At 30.9% G+C, this 17133-nt stretch overlaps 1 protein-coding gene across 1 annotated transcript in view; it reads right to left on the bottom strand.

Moving 5' to 3' along the window:
* Positions 1-7131: 7131 nt before the first annotated feature.
* The window catches only part of LOC145319821 (dynein axonemal intermediate chain 7 homolog), a 49898-nt gene continuing 39896 nt past the window's right edge, over positions 7132-17133 (bottom strand). Inside the window, exons 19-25 of the mRNA XM_080162184.1 lie at positions 14751-14913; positions 13370-13421; positions 11778-11891; positions 11104-11237; positions 10391-10450; positions 7757-7865; positions 7132-7347 (exon numbers count right to left, since the gene is read on the bottom strand). Coding sequence (XP_080018310.1) covers positions 7192-7347; positions 7757-7865; positions 10391-10450; positions 11104-11237; positions 11778-11891; positions 13370-13421; positions 14751-14913 — 788 coding nt within the window. The 3' untranslated portion in view covers positions 7132-7191. The remainder of the gene's footprint in view (positions 7348-7756; positions 7866-10390; positions 10451-11103; positions 11238-11777; positions 11892-13369; positions 13422-14750; positions 14914-17133) is intronic.

Here is a 17133-nt window from a genome sequence, read left to right as displayed (position 1 = left end):
TTTTGTATGTTGATTCCTATATAAGTCAAATACGATTTAGGAAGCATAGCATCTGTTAAGTAAATGTTACTAGAATTTCTGTATGTCCATTTCAAACATGTTGATTTTAAATTTTTTTTTGCGATAGTTGGCGATAATTGAAATAATGATTCCTAAGACAACATTGTACATTGTTTTAGCCGAAGCTTCTCTATAATTAAGTCCTAAAAATGTAAGTATGTCCTTAAACAGTATCCTATATTTAAGCAGTTTTACACTTTACAAATGTTGATGTGCGTTTGACCTACCACTTCAGATCTTTGCATTTATAGATGTTGTTTATGAATGTTTTCATAAAATCATAATGTTATTATAATTTACTGTATATGCACAAATTTATATCCAATAATATTAACCGTTCCTAACCTCTCTGGAGGGCCTTAACCCTGTCAGGATTATTTAATATTTCCTAAACTAATCTAACTCAACCTAACCTAACCTAACCCCTGGGAAGGGGGGTAAATCCTGGAGGGTTTCTGTTATAACTAACATAACTAAACCTAACCTAACCTAATTTTACTGAGCCAAAGTGAATCTAACCCCTGCGGAGGTTTCAAACCCATTAGGCTACTCAATATTATCTGACCTTACCTAACCTTACCTAAACCCTGCAGGGAGCCCTAATCCTGCGAAGCTACTCTATATTATCTATTCCTATCTAAATAAACCTAACTTAACCTAAACTAACCAATGAAGGGGACCCTAACCCTTTTGGGATACTTAATATTAATTAAACTAGCCTAACCTTACCTAATTGAATCTAAAATAGCCTGACTCCTGGAGGCAGCTCTAACCCTGCAGGGTTTCCCAAGATTATCTTACTAAACCTACCCTACCTAACTCTATCCTAACCCCTAACATAACGGGTCTACTCAATATTACCTAACATAACCTAGCCTAGCTTAGCCTAACCTAATCTGACTTAATCTATCATAACCTAACCCCTATGGATGTGCTAACCCTTCAAGGGTACTTAACATTACCTAAACTAACTTAACATAGCCTAACCTAACCTAACCCAACCCATGTGGAGGGCCCTATTTCAGCGGGACAACTCAATATAACCTAACCTAATTTAATTTAACCTTGTTTAACCTAATCTAAACCCTGTGGGAGGCCCTGACCCTATGGGGCTACTCAATTTCATCTAAACTAACCTAACTAAACGTAACTCAATCTCTGGAGGAGGCCCTAACCCTGTGGAGCTACTTAATTTTACCTAAACTAATCCCTGTGGAGGAGAGCCCTTACCTTGTTTAACCTAACCTTACCCGTGCAGGGGGCCCTAACTCAGCGGGGCTACTAAACTTTACCTCACCACTGCACTGTGGAGGGCCTCCAGGGCTTTAATCTGATAATTTTTCATTTTTAATATCCGAGGAAAGCTGTCTATAATACGATGCGTTAAATAATTATTACTCAGCTTTAAAAGAAATCAGATTTCAAGTCTTTAACTTCCCTCATGTCCAATTGTTGAAATTTTGAAAGTTTTTTAAATCTGCCGTTTGAATCATATTGTTTGTTACATCTATATTTAAACCTTTAAAGATTTTACTTTTCTATATACAATTTCAAAATTAATTTATGATATACATTATTTAATATACAACATTCAAATATAATTTTTTTATTTCATAAATAACATTTTCTACTTTTCATCCCTATTGTCCTTAAAGTGTTAACTCAGTATAAACTTTGTACTTTCCCCCCAACTAATTTGTCTAACTACGCCTCCCACAATACAAAACTGTATAAAAGTCGTAAGAAATTAAGACGGAAAAAACTCGAGATATTTGTCATGCACGTAATACGTGGACCCACCATTTTAGGGGTCACCAAGGTTGAAACATAATCTAATGTATAGTTCTTAGAATATTTTTTAATATGGTGCCTAATCGTCTTCGGAATTACCAACAAAAAAAAACATAATCCAAGCCTAGAAATGTTTTAATAACAAGAAAGAACACACCCATAAAAGCAAAGCTCTAACATCTGAGAGTAAAACAAACGAACCTTAACAGTGTGTCAAGACTGAAGAAGCTTAACAAGCCCAGAAATTTCTTTAATATTGTGTAATATTGTACTTTGATATCCCAGGAAATGTTATTTAGAAAATTCATATGATAGGATAATTATATCATACAAAAAATGTTAAAAAAAAAGAGTTTCAACGATATCTAAATCGTACATAACGGTTACAGGAATCGTCATGCAAAGTTTGAAATTGATAGAAAAACTTCAATGTATAAATTAACGAAAGGATTAACAGATTCACTCTTTAAAAGTTTTGGTAAAGATTTAAATTCGAAGAAATTGTTGATATTATATCAAATCTTCTAACTTTTTAGAACATACTAGTTCTAATCAGTAGACAGTTATAAAAATTGTCTAAGATAACAAAAAATGTTTTATTGACAAATCTTTTTTTGCAATTCATTTGAATTACTGTTACTTTGACTATAACAAAGTATTTGAATCGTAAAAATGGAATATATATATATTATTTTTCGTATCGTATGATAACGAGTTCCGTAGAAAATTTTTAATGTTACATTTGTTTTTTATTTACTAAAGCTAAGAACCGGTTTTTTAGATATGCAATTATAATACATAATAGATTATGTCGATGATACAAAATTTATCGTTGCTGACATAATATAAACAAGTAAATTTTAATGTATACGTTGACTGTATGGCTTTAAAAAAATGTTCTTGGCTGACTTAATATCGATGTAACAATATTCTTATACCAGTATGACTACATACTTAATGTTGATATCATAACTACAAAATTTTTAAAGCATTCGCCCCCTAAAAATACATAAACCCTTTTTAAAGACAACGTAAATACACTTCAAGGGAAAAAGTCTTTTCTTTATTTTCCCCACTTAAAATGACAGTGTTGTAAAAATGTTACCCTTTGTTTTCATTTTCTAAGTGCAAATTATGTCTTCCCATTAGTTAACCAATAGATTTTAGGTAGATCGCCGAACTCTAAGAAAAATATGTCGGAATGTACATATACTTTAATTTTGTGTGAAATGGAAGTTTATATTTTAAAAATTATCTATCCGTCGAGATGCTCTAGAGGAATAGTTATTTATAGCATCGTATTATAAACAGCTTTCCGTGTATGTTAAAAGAAAAAAATGAAGATTTAAACCATAATTGTCAGACACAAGGAGCCAAACGCTCACAAAACTTTAGGATTCTTATTTCAAAATTCGTCGAAAATTTCTGTAATGCAATGCTATAAATGCTTTTTCTGTATGGCTAAGAACTGGTTCTAATCAACCGGATATTAATCGATTCTAAAGCCATACCGGAAATGATATTTAATAAGTAACAATTTAAGGTAATATATTTAAATATTTCTATGACCAAGGAGCGTCTGTTCTAAACCTTACTTTGTTCTTCGGTCTGTCTATTGCGCTGTAATGTCTGGGTAGATACCTAAAATTTATGAAAATCCTTAGTTACTCTATATAATAGGAAAGATGTAGAAATGATTTCCTCTTATTTTGTTTAGTTAGCTCTTTTCTTTATTTCACTTTTAAAGGTATCCCTAGCATACAAGGTAACCAATAAGAAATCATTATTAGAAACGCTTTACGCTTTTCTAAATGAAGGGTCAGTCTGTCCGTTATTTCATTGATTTTATTAATTTGAATATGTTATCGCCTTCATATAGATTTTAAACTTTGCATGATGCTCTCTGTAACAGATAGGTATAATTGAAAAATAATAGCAACTCTTTTTAATGGTCTCGCTTACAACTTTGTACCTTGTTGTCCTTGGAACTATCATTCAGATCAATGGATGTACGGACTTTCAAGTTATGATTATAGAGTTGTTTTCTAACTCGTAATTTCCCGTTATGAAAAATATTCCTTTAAAAATGTTTAGTTATTATGGTAGGGAGCCTAATTTGTAGAACTGTCATTTCCACACAAATCTTACACAAAATACACAACAGTAGTAATTCAGTCCTATAGTCTTTCATTTACATAACAATCACAGCAAGGCTATAATCATAACAGAGTATATTATGATGTGATGTTATTTAATTACACGACTTTTGAACACTATATAATGTGTCTTAATTTCTCTGTAACATGTATTTTTACTTTTAGTTTGGTTACATCTCTGTAAGTAAATTGTTCCCAAATTAATAATTTATAAATATTGAAAGCATAACCTTCAAATTGGTTATTCTTATCTTTAACTCTTTGCCTCTTGAGGTGATGGCGGGTTGTATTCGACCCCCTATTTTTTATTTTATATCAACAAAAAAAAGTAAAAACCTTCGACAAGATTTTCCTTATAATACCCTTCCAGGACCTATAAGAAGTTAAATTGTAAAGGAGAACTATATCGGTTTATCGGTTAGCGAGATTCTTCGATATAGACACACATAGATTCTGTTACTGACATACAATGATAAAGGTATACCCAATGAATATAGATAGCTTATATCAAATCCAATGACAATTAATTACAAAGTTATTTAAGTCTACAAATAAAAATAAAAATGGAATAAAAACACTACTTAAGTTGCTAATCTTTGAAAAAACTACCAACAAATGTTAATTTTGAGTAATATAGTCACAAAAGTATGGAATACCCATTTTGGATTCAGACAAAATGAATTCAAAAATTCTTATTGTCTATCTTTAATATTCGCTGAGAAAACATAACGAACAGACTAACAGGACGGACAGGCATTGAAAATAATAGTAGAAATGTGAGCTAATAAAAATATTGCTATGTTCAGAAGAATATAAAGATATAAATGTCTGTGAAATATTTTTTTCTTCAAAATATAGCTCCCAAGAGATTTGGCATAAATCAGTTTTTAAATCCTGGGATGAAGATATCATAAATTCTAAGAGAAAAAAATATTTTCAACAGTTAAATAATTTTCATAAATAAACAAGTAGAAGGATGTCTTTATGCTTGTCTGTAACGATATGTCTCTCCTTTACAGTGAACTTTTTTGTAGATCCCGAAATTTTTCTTAAAAACTTAAAAACAATAACAAATAAAATAATGTTTAAGAAAAGTAAAGTTTGGAAAGGAAAAAGGATCACGGAGTTTTTAATCAACCAAACCAAATGTAATTGATTTTTATACCTCTTACATAAACGTGAAATTAAAACTTCTTGAATTTGCAACCGCCTAAATGTAAAGATCTTAACTATAAAATATTCATATTTTTAGCTTATTTACATTTCATACACTTTTAAGTATAATAAAAGGCTTATTCAAAATATATATCTCTTACAGTTTATATTTATTTCTTTTTGTCTTGAACGAATAGGATAACTTGGTATTTTTAATAACTTTTTGAAAATAAACAAGGGTGGCAATATCCATAAGAAGAAAAAAACAAATAAATGCTTAGAAATTCTCATTTCGATTTGATATTTTAAAGTATTGAGTAGCCTAACTACTAAATGCGTTATATAATAAAATGTTGAACCAGTTAGTTTATTTTAAGTAGTAAGGATGACAACCAGGGCTCGGCAGCCGCGACTAAGCCTCAAATTCAAATATTTTAAAAAAGAAGTAATGCCATATTTGGCCCAGGTATAGACCTCCAGCTGATTTTAAAAATTAAAAGTTTGATATTCCTGAGGCTTACAAGCGGCTGACAAAATCTCTCAAATTAATAAATCAATCTTGGCCTTAAAAACTTTTTACAGACAACAATAAAATACTTTCAAAATGAAATACCCCGTAGACATTAATGTGGTCAAGTATATTATCTTTTAAGATTAAATATGTAAAGGTAAGTGAACTATGAAGAAAGACAAACTATTATAGTAGGTATAGTTTATCAAGGTTTTATCTCAATAAAGGTTAGGAAATATATAACTTATATATGCATTATATTAGATTAGGTTATGATAGCCCTGCATTGATAAGAAATACAAAGATAAACCAAGTCCAAATATTATCTTAATTTTATGTTCTTAAAAAATTAATAATTAATAGGGGTGAGATTTAAGTTAAAAAAAAAAATTCTATTAGTTATAAACCATTTTGATTAAATTATCTTCCAAAAAAAAGCCTAATGCAATGATAGTAATGCTTCTAAAGTACTGATAGCAACTATTTTCTAACATTTAAAAACACCAACCCTGTATAGCTGCCAAGGCATACTGCTTAGCCATTTCAGAACTCTCATCTAGATTTATTGAAATTGGATTTGAATTTGAATTGAATTTTCATTTTGAATTTGAACATTCCTTCGAGGTTTTAAAAGCAGTGAGTATTCACATAATAGATATAAAACTATAGAGGCTTTGTTTGCAATAGAAATAATAATAGTTTAATTTCACCTTTACCATATCAGTATGTCAGTTCGGTCATCATAATTTTCCTTGTTAGCAATTATCAATAAGAAAATATATATAAAAGGGAAATTTTGTCTTGGAATTTTATATCAATTCATCCTTCATTGTCACATCCCTTAATATCCGAGAAAAAATGTTTCTTTACATCAACCACCTTATCAATTGCTTGTCTTTTTATATTACTTGTTATAACAAAAATATCTTAATTTTCCAAATTTTTACGGATACAACAAATAATCATAAAAATTGAATGTCTTATATTAAAGTATTACAACAAAAGTTCAAACAGAAAATTTCTTTTATATTTTAAGAATATTAGATATCTTATGCAACATAATATTATAAGTGGAGAAAAAAAGAAGCGGTTTATTAAAGTTAATAACATTTGTCATAAAATACCCTAAGCGGTAACCCTCTTCACGCGCAGCCACCCTCATTATATAAGCCATCATCAATCACAATTATCCACAGCGAAAGACATCATTCAAAGCAGCCAACCTCAAATTTATCAAATCATAACCAAAGCCGTAAAATTCATTTTAGCTGCAACCTAGGCTCTCCATTGTCCAATAAAGGAACTCAATCTCTTGATTTTTTTCTTTAAGCAATAAGAGTGGAATTGAGTTAATTTGAGGAATACATATCTGGGAGGAGGATTAATATAAGTATACACTAGTACTAGGAAATTTATAATTGATGAGATATTAAAAATTACATGTTTTAATAATTAACACTGCATATCAATTAATTTATTTGCACAATAATTAAAGTCTTAACACCAATAATAAGCAAATTAAGCATAAGATAAGACAAGAGTATTCAATAAGAACTCATACACAGAGTTGACGAATATTGGAGTTGCCAGAGACATCTGTTTTTGAACTTTTGCACTACAATATCCCTGGACAAGGTTGTATAGGTCAGCATACTCGGGCAGTCCGGCTTCAGGCTAAAAAATAGACAATACATTAATAAGCTATGTTGCATTTTTATGAATCGATCAAATTCTTAAGACAGTGTCCCTAGAAGCTAGTTATGTATATTGTGCAACTGCTAGTTTATAATATAAGTTAGTAAGGATTTTTTTCCTTATCTTCTTTTCATACACACTTTCGGCTTTTAGACAAAGGTCATATAATCGCAGAGATTATACTGTTTAATTCATACTGGTATCCAAAGTTTTATAACCACGTTCTAATTCATGAAACTAAAATCTTTAGATATTTTTATCATATCTTGATTGGTTAGTTACTAATAATAATAACCTTTAGATTGTTTAATTTTGTTTATCACCAATGAGGAATGGGATCTGTACATCAATTTATCGTCCATTGTCTTATCCCCTCAAAATTAGATACCTTGTCACTGAATGTTTGTGAAGATTCATTGCATTCCAGGACAGATGTTAGTTCAGGGGTTATCAACAAAATCTTCTGGGGCTGTTCCGCCTCTCCAACTATCTTCTCCCTTAAAATTACACCTTTTTAGAATACTCATATAACAGTAACAGGATGTCTTTCTGTGTGTGTATATCTGTTATAGCTCTAGGGCCATCAGCAAACCTTCTTTGGGCTGTTCGGCCTTTCCCACGATCTTCTCCCTTAAAGTTACAGATTTTTATAATACTTATGTAAAAGTAACAGGATGTCTATGTGTATGTATATCTGTATGTAACTCATGGGTTATCAGCAAAATTTTGGGGCTGTTCGGCCTCTCCACCTATCTTCTCTCTTAAAATTATAGTTTTTAGCTAAATAAAAGTAACAGGATGTGTGTGTATGTATATATCTGTATGTAACTCTGGGGTTATCAACAAAATCTTCTGGGGTTGTTCTGCTTCTTTAACTATCTTCTCTCATCCCACTTAAGCTTTTCTTACATGTCTACATAACGTATTAAAATTTCATAAAGATCCGCCGACTTTTTCAGCCGACTGCCGACTGCGTCGGCTGGCAGCTGCCAAGTTCAGCTGCAGCCGCTGAAATTTATATTTTGATATTTAAGTAAAATTTACATAAAGATAAAAATTTTCTAGAAAAAAATTGTTCTTCTAGCTTCAAAAATAAGAAAATTACAGCCGTTGAAAAAGACCTAAAAACAAAGGTTGTTAAATAAAAGGGTGAAGGAAGCGAAAATTCATTATCAAACAGGGGACTTGCACAAAAAAAATTAGCCCTCTAGCTCTAATAGGAACTGAGATAATAGGGGGGACGTTGAACGCCCCCCCCCCCCTTCCCCGACTGATTAAGGTGCGGCAAGGGGCCCGACTGTAAAGGGTTAAATACCTTCTCTTGATCTATAAATTAAATGTTTTTTTCTCCAAGATTTTAATTAACTTGAGAAACCATGGAGAAAGGATATTGCATCTGAAGATAACAAATTGGCATAAACATTGTACTGTAAAAATGAATTTAAAAACTTAAGGTAGGAATAATTGTTTATTTTTGTTCTATACCTGTGTCCCTGCAAGACTATGTGAAAATGAAAGAATAATGGAATTACAAAATGAATATTTGTCCTATATTGAAAGTAAGAAATAGAGTGGGTAGGGTTTAAATAACTGTATTTTCACGGGGTTGGGACCCTGAGCCGACTTTCAATTGGATCTTTGAATATCAGCCACTAGCATTGAAAATATAAACACAGCCAAGTCCCTACAAAAAATCATAAAGCCATTTGCAAGCAGATCGAGAAGGTTCTCTACCACATGGGGCAGGTAGTTGTCTAGATAATACATTTATACTTTTGAATTAATTATGATATTACAAAATTTATTTTTTTAATAATTGTCCTATCCCCGTGACCCTGTACGACGACCCTGTGAAAAATGAACGGATTATGCAAATACAAATGTTGGAATGACCTTTTCCATTTCTCACTGGATTTTCTTTTCAAATCTGGTCGCCTCCAGGGATAATTAAATAGGTTATTAAATATTTTGGAGTTTTGTCAATTATCTATATTAAACATTGGACTATAAATTTTTCTGACATTTGAGGGTTAAATCAAATTAAATTCGATCTTAATTAGATTTAATCAACCATCAGTGTCTAAACTTTTCTACCAATGATAAAAAGTTAACATAGGGGTACTTTGTATAACATAAATGGTGGTGTACATCATTTTATCGTCCATTGATCCCTAATTGCATGACTTTATTTTCAGTGATGTTCTTTTTTTTGGTAATTTTTCTCTGTCATTTTGCCTGGTTAGCTTTAAGGAATTCAAAGTGGAATTTAAGATATGCAAATCTAAAATTTTTCTATCGTATAAGTGAGTTGGTTTTGTGGAAGGGGGAGGGGTGGAGGTTAAGTTCAGTCAGGTATACTGATAGTTGGTTACGTAAATAGTTGTTTATGTCAAAGTTTGTAAAAAAAAAATATTGTGTGTTTCATAGGATAGAAACATATGTCTTGAGTATGCAAATTAAAATTTGTTTTAAAATATTTTTTCTGCACTTGTTAAGTTCAATTTGTGAAATATATTTTAATTGAAGGTTAATTAAGTATTTTTAGTTCTTTATGCATTGAATTTCAAATTTGGGTCATGGAAAGAAAACGAAGTTACGGGTGTCGTCGTATTTTCACAGTAGCTTTAGAAAGGTTATTTTAGGTTAGGTTAGGTTAAGTAAATGTTAATGATTGCCCCTCAGGTGCTAGAAATAGGAGAAAAGCTACTGTGAAAATACGACGAACCCCGCAACTTCGTTTTCTTTCTGTGATCCTCAAATTTGAAATTAAAAAGTAAAATGTTAAGTCGAGTGTTTCTGCTTTACCTCAACAATTAAAATTATTCTTTATTATTGGTCCTTTCCTAATATTAACAGAAGACTCATATTAATTAAAACATAGGTAAACTAGCCCTGGTTAAAATAAGTAATAAATTCTTTAGCTTTGGTGACTTTTGTCAAATCCTGAATCTTCAACGTATATTAACAGTAACATCATTTGCGTGGACAACCCAGTGTAAAACACCAATCTATATTTTATTACCTATATTGCATTATCAATTTCTCATAACCAGAAAGAAGATTCCAGCGGGACCAATAAAACCTGATACAAAACATAAATGTTAGAAAATATTGTTTTTTTACTTTTTGTGTTTGTCATTAAGGATCTCCTTGGACTAATAATTTCAATCATTCTCTGTGAGATATTGCTTTTTAAAATCATTCAGCCTGGCTTCGAAACCAATTGATATAAGCTGGATTAGAACCTTATATTCTACGAATAATAAAATAAAAATCTTATTATTAATACCAGTTTTGTTAGACCTTCTGCCCCTAGGCTAACAAAATTGGAATTAATCTTATTATTGTACATTTTACTATCCACGAAAAGCTGTCTATAATACGATGCGATAAACAACTAGTATTTATTTGCACTTACTGCAATAATGTTACTTGCCCTAAAAAGTTAGCAGTAAGAGTCATACATTAATACAAATTTCTTTCTGTTTGAATAACTTTGATAGGTAAAATTCTTCAATACAAATGTGACAATCTTTTTTCTGGACATATTTACCCCTTCTAAAATTCCTATAATTTTACTTACCCTAAAAAGTTAGAAGTAAGAGCCATACAGTAATATAAATGTCTTTCTGTATGAATATCTTTCAGGGGTAAAACTCCTCAATACAAATGTAAATGGACATATATTTACCCCATCTAACATGTTACTTGTTACTTGTTAACAATGTTACTTACCCTAAAGAGTTAGCAGTAAGAGCCATACAGTAATATAAATGTCGCTCTGTGGGAATATCTTTCAGGGGTAAACCCTCAATATAACAGTGAGAGTCCACATCTGGAAATATATCCACCCCTTGTTGACGCATCTCCTAAATATAAAAAAAATATTAAGAATAAAGAAATGTTTATTAGGGTTCACCCCCTCAGCATAGATGGTTTGAAGCTATTTGGGAGGAGCTTAGCTTTACCCTCCCTGATAAGTTCTTAGATATAGACAACCCACCCTCCCCCCCCTTATAAAAACAGATTTTTTAAAAACTAAAATTTAGGGTAGTGGGTGACTGCCTGCTAATTGATAATTTTACATTTGTTTTTCACATTAGAGTAAAACACTAGAAGGAGAAGGGGTAAATATCTCCCCATCGCACTGTCCTTGTGCCGACTCTCAATTGGGTCATTGAAATTGACCAATTGTGTCGGTTATATTAACACAGCCAAGTAGCAGAAAATAATTTAGTAGCAGACGAAAAAGGTAATTGAAAAAGGGAGGGAGATAGTTTTCTGAATATACATCTATACTATAGATCCTTTTTTGACACCTACATTTTAGATATGACTAAAATTTACCTTTATCAAATCTTTCATTCTCATAGGAACATGGATAATTCCCTTAATTGGAGGCTTGTTACCTTTATCAAATCTTTCAATCTCATAGGAACATGAATAATTCCCTTAACTGGAGGCTTGTTACCGCTGGAAAATTTTATCAGAGTAACCAACCCTGCCTCTATAGCAAACTCTGCCTACAAATTTTGAAAATAATTATCAATTTTCAGTAAAGAAGCTACTCTATAATTCACTTTGTCTAATTGACCGTTCATCAGTCAGTCCAACAGTCCGTAATGCTATAGGGGAATTGTGTATTTCTATTAAAGATAGACAGCTGAAATTTTTACTGAAGATTCCTATGACATATGCGCAAATAAATTGTTTTGTCCGTCTGTCTGTTAGTCATGCTTTAAAAAATGTACCTAAACATTATTTTTTTAAGGTTTCGTGATTTTCTTGGAAATTTTGCATATTCTATTTTTCATAGTTATGAAAACTGAACATTTGCTATATTTCTCATTTAGGCTGTTTTTCCATTCCATGATTTATTTTTTGCTTCCCTTCTTATGGATGTTGTCATCCTTGTTCTTTAATAAATAAGTAAAAAGTAATTTTAAGTATTTGTGAAATGTCCCCTGTTTTAGACGACGATTTACTAAATTAAAATTAAATAATCCTAGTAATAATAATATTAAGGCTGTCAATTTTGACAAATATACATTGCACTGTGACAATACTCTCTATTCAACTAATTTTTAACGGTTTAAAGTATTCTTGCAAATTGTTTTATTGCTAAAATCTAAAAAAAAGTTAATAGACAGTATATCTGATTATGTAAAACAGACAGACAAAACAAAGTTTAGCTAAATGCATTTCCAAATATAAAAGCAGAGAGAGAGAGAGAGAAGTCAATTAAGCAATTAACCTAATTGTCTATACACAACATTAACCTTCCACAAAGGTTACAAAAAAAAAAAAAAAAAAAAGGCAGCCTGCGGCAGCCTGTAGCAGAGCAAAATAAAAAATAAGGGGGGGATTTTTTTGTTTTTGGGGGGGTTAGGGGTGTCCCACCCCCCAAGAAAATAGCTTAAAACCACTACAGGACCAATAGGTATATACCCTCAAGAGTAGAATCCGATCGGTTCAGTGGTTACCGAGATCTTAAGCTTCAGACGGACGGACGGACAGACAGACAGACAGACAGACAGACATCGTACTACTTTGTATTATTATATATATATGTGTATTATATTAGATATCATTTGTACAGGAACTTTAAGTTCGAAAATTCGTTTAGGTTTTTTAATATTGTAAATAAGTTGTTTGACCTAAAAGCCTGAAACAGACCTGTAAATATTTCAAAAAAAATATTATTTGCCGTTCATTTATTTGGAGTTTTTTTAGCTCATTACTAAGCTAATATCTTATTGGGGAAAGGATGATTAAAGGAAGCCTGCAGGAAATACACTGCTGCTGAAAGACTACCACAAGTAGACCTAATACCAAAAATTTGATGTCTCCAGCTTCAATAAAAAAGACATATTAAAATGACACTTTAGAAAAAAAAATTTCCAGCCCTCATATAAGGATTTGCGGTATTATGTCTGCTTGTTGCAGTCTTTAGTATTAGAAGTTAGATCCGTGTATGTTCTGCAGGCTCTTTTTAATTTACCTGAACAGCTGCAGCACTCAGCGCTATAACTGCTTTGTTATCTCCTTCTGGCCTAAAACAAAGCAAAGCACAATGAGCATTTTTACAATCAGATATCAACATCAAATGAAAATAAGACCCTTCCTTCGAAAAACTTTCCTTGTACCTATAAGAAGCTACTAGATTCAGTTGTTGACAGTGGATAATACAGACAGAAAAATGGTCATTGTGTTTCTACAAGATAGGAATATGTTTTTTTGCTTTGCATCACTTGAGCCCTTAAAAAAAAGGCCAAATTAATTGCTAGACTATCAAATAACCTACTTTTTTGACATAGTTTTAATGAATTAAAAAGCCAGTTTTAATGCAAAATTGTATGCACTATTTGAAAACTATTAGTGAATTTTATTTTCTGAATTTTAAATGTAAAAGATAATTCATGTAGTGAAAAGGTTGTTTTATACTTTGTTAATTACATGATAAACTTTTTGTACAAACATTAAAAGTAAAATACGAACAAACTTTTTCTTGTTTCATTTAAACTGTCATTCTTTACATTTAGTCATGTCTTTTTAGAAGCACTGCTACCATACAATTTGCAAAACCATTTGATTTTTAAACAAATTCTATAAAAATCAACAATAGGATTGGAAAAAATTACTTTAAAATCGCCATATTATATCAAGATTGTTTCTTGAAACAACATAATCAGGTTGCATACAAAAGATAATTGTTTTTCTTCAAAAACCTATAATTTTTATATTTATGACGTTTAAATGTTTATTTTTATTCTTATCTAAAAGAAAAGTTGCCAAATAAACCTTAGTCACAGTGCGTATGAAGGTGCTTTGACTTTTGTGTCAGAACCTAGATTGGGACAATGCGTTTTTGAAAAAATTAGATTTGAAAATTTCAAGTTCAATTTTCATCCACTAGGAGTTACCGCATAATCATGACAAGAAAAGCAGATATTATTTATTTAAAATTTTGAACAACTTTGCTTTTATAAAGTCTGTCATTAAAAATCTCTCTATATATGATTTATTTAAGGCTGAATTTCCGTGACCTTAGCAAAGCAACGGATAAAAATGGCCATGAATCAACTCACTTAAGGAGTGGTTTTATGAACAACTTCATAAAAGCAAACTTGTTCCAAATTTTAAATAAATAATCTTTGCTTTTCTTGTCATGATTATGCGGTAACACCTAGTGGATCAAAATAAACACTAAGTAACCCCATCTTAGTTCCCAACTTTAAACAATATTGTTCTTGTTAAACACTAAGTAACCCAACCTTAGTTCCCAACTTTAAACAATATTGTTCTGGTTAAACACTAGGTAACCCAACCCGAGTTCCCAACTTTGAAAATGATCGTTCTTGTCAAATACTAAGTAACCCAACCTGAGTTCCCAACTTTGAAAGGGCAGATTTGAGAATCTGAAAGCAGAGAGGCCGAATATTCCAAAGTGCATGGTCTTGAAGGACAGAGTCTGTTTGCCCTCGTTGAAACTGATCCCATAAAAGCCTTCTGTAGTCCAGTAGTTCTTTTCCTCGTCCCAACGAACTAAATAATAAAACTTGTCAATGAATGATTTTTTTTATAAATAGAACAAGTACTAATTTCTGGGAGGGAGAGGATATTGGACAGGTAAAGAAGTTTTTGTTTCGTGGGCTGTTTTCAAACTAGCGTTGTTTAACTTTACAAAATTTAAATCATTTATCGTTGATTTGTCCATTGTCTTATCATTAAAAATTATGAAATCTGAATATATTTCTGTCCAGAACCCGCTGTTGGTTTCCGAGATCTTACATACAACTTTTGCTTCTTTAGTGAATATTAAATTCATGTTTACTTTAGCTAACATTTTTGTTTAAAATACAATAATTAAGTTTAAAATTAACTTTCACTAAATTTGTAAATTTCTTGATATATATTCTTTGGCGAAAGTCTCAATTTTAAAGTTTTATGTTGTATAACCTAATTTTTAAAATCGACGCTTCTCTAATTTTATGTTGTTTTCGCCGGACTTCCGTAAATTTCAATTATATATTTGGAAACACAAGTATTATAAACTCCTTCTCTCAGTGTCTAAGCTTTTCCACCCATAACTTTGATCTGGAGAAGGGGTAATTATGTTTTTCGTTATTGGATGTACACTAACATCCATTTATAGTTCAATGTCTTTTTCTGATCAATTGTAATACGAATGGATGTAGAATGAATCGTTATTTTAGCCTACTGCGTGTTTCACTATATTAGACAACATAAATCTGGTCTAAGATCCAAGTAATAATATAGCCAATAACTGCCTACAATATTTTCTTACAGTTTACACTATCTAATTACTTTTTCCTTTCTCTTTTTAGTATTATTTTTGTGGAAGATGTCGTCCTTGTAAAACTTTGTGGATGACCTAAAGTTTCAGCTAGTTTTGTCCGCAATAACCTATTTTACAAACTTTACATACTTAAAAACTTTTAAATAAATAGATAGAAAGACCAATATATTGATGAAACAAGGATGACAACATACATACAATTACACTGTCAAAACTGTTTTCATTTTGTCTAAATGCATTTTCTATGTTTAATGCCATCAAATAAAAGTAGTCATGTCTGACATGTTATCAACATACAATAATTAAAAGAAGGCATCGACAGCATTCATATCGCTTTAGATAAAAATAGAATATAAATTAATTGAAAATTCGTGAAGTAGTATTTCTATGCATAACCCCCAAGGTGCCCCTAGCACTGCTTACACCCCCCTTGATTCTGGTATAAGGGAGCAATAAGAATTGTAAAGCGGATGTCACCCCTCTAGCAAAATACTGTGCACGCCATTGATTTTAATGATGTATATGGTTAGATAGATAGATAAAAATATATATTTTAAAAGCATTTAAATGTCTTTATATAGTTGGATAGTTGTATGATGTATTGTTACATTGTGCTTGGGTACTTAGCCTTCAAAGTAACTTTGATTGCTTTAAACTAGGGTTGAAAAGATTATTTGTTAATCATATTCCGTGCCCTGGCATACTAGAGACACTAAAAGTGTTATCAAGGTATGATAATGCATGGTTACTTATGCTTTGGTATTTGTATTGCTTAAAACTATAAAAGAATGCTATTTGCACAATAATATTAGGTTTTGTAAAATGGTTGTCAGGAAGGTTATGGGTTCGAATCCTTCAATACAAATTTAAATATTTGTTGTTTTGTAATGTTTTTCGATAACAACAAAAATTAGGACTTTCAGCTGCAAATTTTATTTAATTTTTTGCTAAAGATTTATAATATTGAATGAAAACATTTGGTCCAATGAAAGAAATATAAATGTAATGATATTTTGATAAGACCTAGTATGATATTTATCTTTCTCTTTGTATAAGGATAAAATAAATATGCCTGAGAATGTACAAATGTACATGTGCAAAAATAAAGTTAAAATTATTTATAATTAGACTAGCTGCGTTCCTAGCATCTAGAGAATTCGAAAAAATATTTCAGATATGTAGCCAAAACTATCCTAAATCTAAAAACAAAATAGCCTAAAACCTTTCCACGCCAAAAGCGAAGCTTCATTAAAATTGAGAACTCAATCAGTTCAGTAGTTATCGAAATCTTAAGCTTTAAACAAAAAACGTTACTTCTTCATGTAATAGGAATAAAAGTTTAATTTTAACGATTAATATGATGTAAAAAATATGAAAATTAGTCACTATTTTATCCCTAAAATAGGGGTTTTTATTTTATTAAGTTTGGAAATAAGGAATGATTA

Source organism: Acartia tonsa, chromosome 1, assembly GCF_053477335.1.
Source record: "Acartia tonsa isolate MP-2025a chromosome 1, ASM5347733v1, whole genome shotgun sequence".
Classification (NCBI taxonomy): Eukaryota; Metazoa; Arthropoda; class Copepoda; order Calanoida; family Acartiidae; genus Acartia; species Acartia tonsa.
This window is presented reverse-complemented; position numbering and strand designations above follow the sequence as displayed.